General features: G+C 39.4%; 1 protein-coding gene and 1 pseudogene across 2 annotated transcripts in view; one reads left to right on the top strand and one right to left on the bottom strand.

Moving 5' to 3' along the window:
• Window positions 1–1,439: 1,439 nt before the first annotated feature.
• Window positions 1,440–2,652, bottom strand: LOC107560036 (pre-mRNA-splicing factor 18-like; annotated as a pseudogene).
• A 5,792-nt stretch (window positions 2,653–8,444) lies between these two features.
• bend7 (BEN domain containing 7) overlaps window positions 8,445–9,566 on the top strand; it is a 9,096-nt gene continuing 7,974 nt past the window's right edge. Inside the window, exon 1 of one of the 2 annotated variants that reach the window (XM_016244111.1) lies at window positions 8,445–8,846. In XM_016244111.1, coding sequence (XP_016099597.1) covers window positions 8,783–8,846 — 64 coding nt within the window. In that variant the 5' untranslated portion in view covers window positions 8,445–8,782. The remainder of the gene's footprint in view (window positions 8,847–9,566) is intronic. The other variant, XM_016244104.1, reaches the window with a different exon arrangement.

Raw genomic sequence — 9,566 nt, forward strand, 5'->3', positions numbered from 1 at the left:
CCAGGATCAGTAAACAGTTCTCCATAAAATGTGCTGCACACATCTGAATATTTGGGTTGAAGTGTTCTGGAACAGTGTTGTAAATACAACGTAACCACTGATTTCTAGTCGTGTCCTCTTTTGGAAGACCAAACAAAGTAGTTTCGCTTTCACAACGAAACACACGGCGGGCTAGAGTGAGCGGAGGTGGGTGGGCTTGAGAACGGCGCGGCCGGCAGCAACCACGTGACGACCCCGGGCTGGACTCCGCTTCGTCCACGGTGAAAGCCGATCCGGCGATCCACAGTGTGAAGTTGAAGTATTTCCTCAGCGACCAGCACAGATCAGCTCCAGGCATGACGAAGCCATATCGTCCTCTTTTGGAAGACCAAACAAAGTAGTTTCGCTTTCACAACGAATCACGCAGCGCCTTCACATCATGGCGGCGGCAACAATACTACAGCGAGAATTAAAGTTACACCTTCTTTCTTTGCGTGAACATTTGGGCAGCGTTATGCAAATCTTCCCACATAGTGAGGTAGATATGTGGGGGCGTGTTAGAACGAGCCGTTTTAGGTAGGCGTGGCTGACTCTTAACTTTTATAAAGAATATCTCTTTGGATTTGAGACTTTAGTCTTTGCAACTTTACAGATCTTCTTTATGCACCAAGAGCTTGTAACACTCCAAAGAGAAAAGAAAAATTGAAATCGCATCATATGACCCCTTTAAAACTGATTTGGTCATAGCGTGAGGAAGTCAGTCACTCTTCCTGTGACTCAAGACTTCCTTTAACTCATCTCAGGAGGGCAGATAAAGTCACAAGATGTGATTTTAGCATTTTTGGACTTGCTTTGATAGGGAGTCTTTGTGACATTCATCCTTAAAAGAAATATTTCCTGTCTGTAAAGGGACAGGCCTACATCTCTTGGTTTGTTCATGAATTTACACGTTCTGTTGTGTTCAGCTCAGTAACACATTAAAATCCAAGCATCTGTGAATGTAATGAAAAGATCACTCCTGTATCCCACAGTAACATCAGCATTTATTAAAAAAAACACGAGATCCACATGTATGTTCTCAAGATTGGTGTATATTTACAGTCAATAAGTTATTTACAACACGAGAGAATGAGAGACAGCCGGACATTGTACAATATGGCGTGACATGACTGAATGCTGTGATTCGTACGTCACAGAGCGTTATACTCCACACTCTTTGAGGGATCTGTCGGGAAATGTTTCTGACAGATTGTCATTAATCTTTTCAGCCCCTGAGAAAATACAAAAAAAGACAATCACTGATCTGCTAAAAATCACAACGCTCTATGTAATATAACTAATAGCATTTCAGACCTGAATGCATTTCCTCTGGGTCTCGTCGTTGAGCACATGGGCACTCAGTAACACATTAAAATCCAAGCATCTGTGAATGTAATGAAAAGATCACTCCTGTATCCCACAGTAACATCAGCATTTATTAAAAAAAACACGAGATCCACATGTATGTTCTCAAGATTGGTGTATATTTACAGTCAATAAGTTATTTACAACACGAGAGAATGAGAGACAGCCGGACATTGTACAATATGGCGTGACATGACTGAATGCTGTGATTCGTACGTCACAGAGCGTTATACTCCACACTCTTTGAGGGATCTGTCGGGAAATGTTTCTGACAGATTGTCATTAATCTTTTCAGCCCCTGAGAAAATACAAAAAAGACAATCACTGATCTGCTAAAAATCACAACGCTCTATGTAATATAACTAATAGCATTTCAGACCTGAATGTATTTCCTCTGGGTCTCGTCGTTGAGCACATGGGCGACGTGTTTGGAGAAGATCTTCTCACGTCCAGTACTAGCGTGGATACCCACCATGATCACACCGATGGGTCAAGGAGTATTTCTTATAGCCATCTGCAGATAAGCATCGTTTGCCTGTATGTGCCTGTATGAGTGTTAGTTGGGTTTCCAAATATACCATTACAAACTGTCAAAGTATTGCAATAATACTTTGACACTACATACCTTAACGTATTCCCTCTCCAGCATGAACTTTATGATGTCTGTGATGGACTACTTAATATCTGCTGGCAAATTCTATATATAGAAGACACAATGAGCCTGTGAGTCTAATAATCTCCTAATACTGTAGAACAGCATACCTTCTTACGTAGTTTTCTGAACAGAGGTTCCAAATAAGATTCAGTCTGTTTTTCAGTCTGCGAGTTTGCCCTGGACACTACGCTTCACATGGTCCTCTCGGCTGTTCAGATCTTTAGCCCACACGCCCAGCAAAAACTATAATAATAAAAATCAACTTTATTTTAGATGACGTGCCTAAGACCTCTCTTTACTTACAAGTTGAAACAAACAATGCGTAAAAAAAAAATACAAACCATGTAATTTAATAATTAACTTTAAAAATAGATATACAAGCACACAAAATAAAATGATTATACTTTTAAATTGTGCATCAGATTCTCATTAAATCATGAATTCATATTTTTTAATATTTAAATAATTGGAGTATTGTCTAAATGCATTACTATCAAATCAGTACAAGATTTAAACACTCCAAAAGGGATTGAAAATAAAAAGTGTCATTTTTAAAATACAGCTTAAAAAAAACAAAACACACCCTTAAAACTTTATTTATGATGTCCATGTCTCTAACAGAGACGCTCCCAAAGCCTGTTTAATACAGGTTATTAAACATGAATGTAACAGTTATAGAGCATCACATATCTTTTGTTATATTATACAATTTATTAAAGCCATAGGAGCTTTAGCATCCAGACAGTTGTGACAGACAGTTACTATACCATTGTTGATAGTCTAACTCAGGGTTTCCCAAACTTTTTTGTCAGCTGAACCCATTTCATCAACACAAACCCGTGTGGAAACCCTGGTCTAGTTCTCTCAGTTCTGAAGAACATTAGATTTCAAATGTAAGTCTATAGTGCTACCTAGTGGGACCATGGTAGAGGTACTTGCAGGAGTTGATGTGCTGTAATTATTTTGCTATGCGGAAGTAATCTGTTTTCTGTAAATGTGCAAGACTTATTATTTATTAGCTGCTAAAGGTAAAAATGCAGTAAATGGTAAAACTAGTTTAGTGTTTAAGTTAAAATAATGATAACATATCCGTACAGCTAAAATAACTGGAAGCCTTGCACACTTACAAACGGCTGCACCTGCTCTTACATTAAAAATGAGGATATGAATTAGTTTAAGTTAATGTTATGGGTTCTGTGTGTGTGGGTTTACCTCCAGCTCCTCAGTGGTGGAAAGCATCATATTTGGATTGGCCAAACAGACAGATGGGCTCGCCACGTTCCCTCAGACTTCTGATCACCTGCACACAGCCACAAGATTTATTATTCATCCAAGAACTAAAACAACCTCATCAGGTGAGCTCTGATTGGCTGACCCACCTCCTGTCGAGAGAGCATCATTGGCAGCTTCTCCTCAGTGAGCTCCAGTTCTAACACAGGATTGGACGGTGTAGATGGTGGCGCCTCCTCCTCGGTCTTGTCCAGCTTGGACAAAAAAAAAAAGTCATATTTTAAGGACTGTTAAATTATTCTGATACCACTGCAAACATATAACTGTAAGATTACAGCTGCTTGCAAAATAATAAGCTGATAAATAACAATCCTGGCAAGATTTTACAGCATAAAAGGCCTAAAACAAATAGTTCTCTATATACTCATGCAGCGATGCATTTTTAAAATGTGATTAAATCCTCATCTAATCTTATATAAATGTGCGCACACATAATTCTCCCAGGATGCAATGGGTGAACAGCAAAGAACTGCATATATCATTTGATTGGCCATGCTATATCTTGACACCGGTTTTAATTTAACACACCATGCATGCAATATCAAAACCAAATAAGGAAGCTTAAACAACAAAAGAGAACTGCACAAATGAGAGAGCAGGCAAGGCATCTAGAATTCAAACGACTTGTGCTTTGGTCCTCTGGTATCTCTGTCACATAAGGGCACCGATTTTACTGTGATCGTTATGCGGCTGGGCTGAAAATTCAGATAGTGCTGCTTCCAGCTTTGTGCAACACTGGGAGCAAAGGCAAATGTTCTTCAGTCATGCTGAAACCCGGTCAAACATCTGTCTGGCAGCATGCATTCTGTCTGCCTGAGCCCTACCTGTCGCACAGGCTGCTCATTAGAAACCTACACTCACAGAACACACACACAGACAGCAGGAAAGAGAATATGAGAAGAAGCAGACAGAAGACACCACTCCAGGATGAGAGGAGAACTAGTGAGAAAGAGCTTTCTGAAAGGAATAGTTTACCCAAAAATGACAATTTGCTGCAAATTTATCCTCAGGCCATCCAAGATTTAGATGAGTTTGTTTCTTCATCAGAACAGATTTGGAGAAATGTAGCATTACAACACTTGCTCACCAGTGGATGTTCTGCAGTGAATGGGGGCCGTCAGAGTGAGAGTCCAAACAGCTGCTAAAAACATCACAGTAATCCACACCACTCCAGTCCATCAATTAATGTCTTGTGAAAAGCCGTGCGTTTTTGTAAGAAACAAATCCATCCTTAAAATGTTTTAACTTTAAACGGTCAATTCTGGCTAAAATAAGAGTCCATAATCCATAATATTGCTTTCTCCAGTGAAAAAGTCAAATATGAGAGAAATATGCACAGATCAAGCACAGTTCAAAGGTTAGTTTGTTTAGGACTGTTTTAAAGTTAAAACAGTTCTAAACAAATATGTCACTGGATTTTGCAGTAAAAGGACAACAGTGGATGGACACTGGAAGAATTGGTATTATGGATTATGGACTCGTATTTTGGCCAGAAGTGGCTCGTATTTTTAAATATAGATGACTCATATTTTAGTTAGAAGTAATGGTCTGACGTTAAAAAATGTCTTGATGGATTTGTTTCTTATAAACACACAGATTTTCACTTCACAAGACATTAATTGATGCATTGAAGTGGTGTGGATTATTGTGATGTTTTAATCAGCTCTTTTGACTCTCATTCTGACGGCACCCATTCACCGCAGAGGATCCATTGGTGAGCAAGTGATGTAATGCTAAATTTCTCCAAATCTGTTCTGACGAAGAAACAACTCATCTACATCTTGGACAGCCTGACGGTGAGTAAATTGTGAGTGTGTGAGTATGGAATAGAAGACACTTTTCTAAATGGGACAGTTCATTTCTTTTAAAGCCACAGTAGATGACTGACAGACAAGCAGATGGTCCCTATGTGTCATCTAAAACTGGGGCTCATCATATTTGAGGGTCCGTTTCAGATAAAAGATTGATAACACTTGGTCTAGACATTTATTCAAGGGTCATATGATGTTGCTAAAAAGAACATTATTTTGTGTATTTGGTGTAATGAAATGTGTTTATGCGGTTTAAGGTTAAAAAAACACATTATTTACCATATAATGTACATTATTGTTTCTCCTCTAAGAAACCGCCTTTCTGAAACGTGTAGATTTTTACAAAGCTCATCGGTCTAAAAAAGCAAGTTATACGGTGATTGGCCAGCTATCCAGTGCGTTGTGATTGGCCGAATGCCTCAAGCGTGTGACGGAAATGTTACGCACCTCACATACTGTGATGCCGTCTCCCAGCAGGACAAGACAAAACCAATAAAACTCATTACAAACGAGGCATCTGTTGTATCCAGTGGGGACATAATTACGGATTATAATAACTTATACTGTCTTTTTACGCGTTGCATTGCATCGCGCCGCGTAAACATAAAACCCTGTCTGCATTTGTGATCGGAGAAACAACAAGCGCTACTCTACACTGCTCAAAACTCGCGTTTGAATCATCAGTGGCAAATTCTTTAAATATAAAAAACTTACTTACAGTCTGTGAGTCAGAAGCGCCAGACTGTCTTTGCAAAGTTGGAACTGCCCCACTTTATAGAAACAGCCTTTGTGTCACAGACGCATTGTATGCTACTGGTTCAGGAAACAGTCCTCATCCTCCATAAAATGTGCTGCACACATCTGAATATTTGGGTTGAAGTGTTCTGGAACAGTGCTGTAAATACAACTTAACCACTGATTTCTAGCCATGTCCTCTTTTGGAAGACCAAACAAAGTAGTTTTGCTTTCACAATGAAACGCACAGCGACTCCACAACATGGCGGCAGCGGCGGCAACAACAATACTACAGCGAGAATAAAAGTTACGCCTTCCTTCTTTGCGTGAACATGTGGGCGGCGTTATGCAACTCCTCCCACATCGTGACGTAGATATGTGGGGGCGTGTTAGAACGAGCCGTTTTAGGTAGGCGTGGCTGACTCTTAACTTTTATAAAGAATATCTCTTTGGATTTGAGACTTTAGTCTTTGCAACTTTACAGATCTTCTTTATGCACCAAGAGCTTGTAACACTCCGAAGAGAAAAGAAAAATTGAAATAGCATCATATGACCCCTTTAAACAGATTACACTACAAATAACGTTACAGTGAGGTTAAATGTGTTTTCGAGCAGCTGTGTTCAACCTCGTGAGAAAGTAGTTGAATGTTTAAGTGAACACATGAGTGTATCATGATCTAATGTTGTCTGTATTCACAGCTGGAGTTTATACCTTGGCTTGTATCCACATCTCCTGTAATAATCCTCCTCTTCCTTAAGGCCAATTCACACCGCACCGACAAACGCCAACAGACTAGTCTTTCGAAGTTTGTTAGATCAGTGTGTTACACCTGTCGGCGTTTGTTGGCGTTGGTCGGAGTTGGTTTTAACCTGACTGAACATGTTTAATCGGTGTTTGTTGGGTCGTGGAATGTCTGAGCAGTGTGATATGATTTTCCAACAAACGACAACTAACTCTGATGTAATCTGACCTGGCCAGGAACCGTTGCCATGACAATGAGGCAAGACTGCAAGTAGGTGCTGGGCCCAAGTAGGTATAACTGCAGACCGGAGATCTCCAAAATGGGGCGTGAACTCCAAAAGAGGGCAGAAAAAAGGGAGGGAAAAAAAGTTTGGCAAAAGGCGGGATCGAACCCGGGTCGATCGTGTCAAAAAAGCCAACGTCAAGCGCTTATCCATCTGCATCACTGGAGCTGATGTTTTGTAGCCACTTTTAACTAAATGTAAATAGACACCCCGTATACGTTGATTGACAGATGTCTGGTCCAGTCAGCGGTGAGTAATCCCAAACCAATGGCGCTGTCTCAAACTATACCTACCTTTTCCGGTTTGTCTGATTTGTCGTTGTGTTTTCTGACTTGTTATTTTGTTTTCGAATTTGTCATTGTGTTTTCTGACTTGTTATAATGTTTTCTGAATTGTTGTTGTGCTTTCTGAATTGTTATTTTGTTTTTTAGACTTGCATTTGCGTTTGTAATTTGTTATTTTGTTTTCAGAATTGTGATTTGCTTTGCACTTCTCGGCCACCGTACAGACTTCATCTCTGCATTATTTGCAATATAAATTAAGGGAAAATAAAAAGAGAAAGAATAGAGTTTGTATTTGTATTGTTTTAGAAACCAGCTGGATGAAACTTCTTCATCTCGTATATTAAACATATGGTGTATTTTTATTGTACGAATATCAGTTGCATTGAAATAGTAATTATTTAGATTAATTTATTAATTTATTTTAGGTGATATTTTGTGTTTATTTGTATTTATTTGGTCCATAATGCTTGTTAACAGAACAGCGGTCATCACTACCTTTTTTTTTTTTTTGATGATGATATTTCAGATTTATTTTAAAGGGCTCATATGATGCGATTTCAAGTTTTCCTTTCTCTTTGGAGTGTTACAAGCTGATTGTGCATAAATAAGACCCCTGAAGTTGGAAACACTAAAGTCTCAAAACCAAAGAGATATTCTTTATCAAAGTTAAGACTCTGCCACGCCCCCCTAAAACGGCTCGTTCTAACACGCCCCCACATATCTACCTCACTATGTAGAAATATTTGCATAATGCCGCCCAAATGTGCACGCAAAGAAAGAAGGCGTGGTTTCAGTAACCGCAGTTAGTGTTGAAGCAGACTGCGCTTGTCGGAAGGAGGGACTTTGTAGAAAACGAAGCGTTTGAGAGAGGCGGGGCATAGAGGACCTACAATAATGTACAGTATTTGAAAAATAATGTGTTTTTTGAACATTAAAGCATGTCAACATATTCTGTTACACCAGATACACAAAATAATGATCTTTAAAAAAGCATCATATGACCCCTTTAAATTAAATTAAATGTATTAGTCTATATATATAATTTTTTTTTTATTCATAAATGTTTAGACTATCTATGTTTTACATAGATAGTCTAAACATTTATGAATAAAAAAAATTTACACTTTTCAACGTAGGCTATTACTCCTTTGTAAGAGTAGTCACTGACTGCCAAAACTTACAGGAAAGTTTCTTCTCCTCCTGACAACAGAAAGCCATTGACCGAGTCATTTTCCTCCAGTCTGTCCAATGTAAATCTGGACCCTCGTATTTGCGCCCCACAAATATTAGCGACCATCAGGTGGCGCAAAGGAATAGACGAGACGAATTCTGAAAGAATTAAGAGGTTTATTTATTTACAGCATAAACGAGCATCCCCGCAGGAGAATGTAAACGCGTCCAGTCCATCCTCCTCCTCCTCCTCCTCCTCACCACCATCATCATCATCATCAGTCCAGAGAGACCCTCGCTTATTATTAAAGCTCAAGTTCGCTTCCCTCATCATCAGCTGGACTTAATGAGTGTGTCAGTGATTAAAGAGCCTGTGTGCTGCTGATGAACTGTGCTGGATTCTGCCTCTTCACCGCTCTGCCCTTAAAATGGAGTTTGTGGAGAGGAAGCGGAGCAGGAAATCGCAGAGCTTTAAACTGGTGAAGGATGCAGGTAAGCAGACAGATGACAGCAGACAGATGCGTCAGCACTCTGGAACGCACCTGTGATACAATGCATCGTTCCCTCTTTGTCCTGCCCGCATCGTCACAGTGTCGGACGCTTTGTTCTGTTCGAATCGTTTGGATCATTCGTTGTGTTTAATCATGTTTGTCGGCGGCGCTCGTAGTAAAAACAATTCCATTGTTCTTCTGATGCGTTTAGTCTGTCCCTGTGCACTTCTTCAAGTGTGATGGAATACAATACATGTCTGTCTGCTGCGTGATGAGGCTCTTCACAGTCACGCAGCCTACAGGTGGTCCTGCAGCATCACTTCATCACATCTGCACCGCTCAGACGTCACGCACACAGCTGCTGTTATGAGTGACATTACAACATATCAAGCAATCCTGCTGTACTTCATCTAACATTTTTAACAGCTCATCCAAATTGAGAGCCTATAGTATATGCAATATATGTATATTTTTTAAATGAATAGGACTGTCAAAAATAATGAAAACTCCTCATGTTCTGTTGATATTTGACTGTTTTTATGTTTTATGTTCTAGACAATTCAATCATTTTTTATTTTCCCTTATTTATTTTTGTTGACATATGCACTGTCAGAAATCTGACGGTCAATTCTAGTATATTACAATGTACACAGTCATGCAAAAGTTATAATAATATAATGTGTACACTGTAAAAAAAAATCCGTAAAATTTACGGTAAAAA

Source organism: Sinocyclocheilus grahami, unplaced genomic scaffold (assembly GCF_001515645.1).
Source record: "Sinocyclocheilus grahami isolate Dianchi unplaced genomic scaffold, SAMN03320097.WGS_v1.1 scaffold22.1, whole genome shotgun sequence".
In the NCBI taxonomy this organism is placed as follows: domain Eukaryota; kingdom Metazoa; phylum Chordata; class Actinopteri; order Cypriniformes; family Cyprinidae; genus Sinocyclocheilus; species Sinocyclocheilus grahami.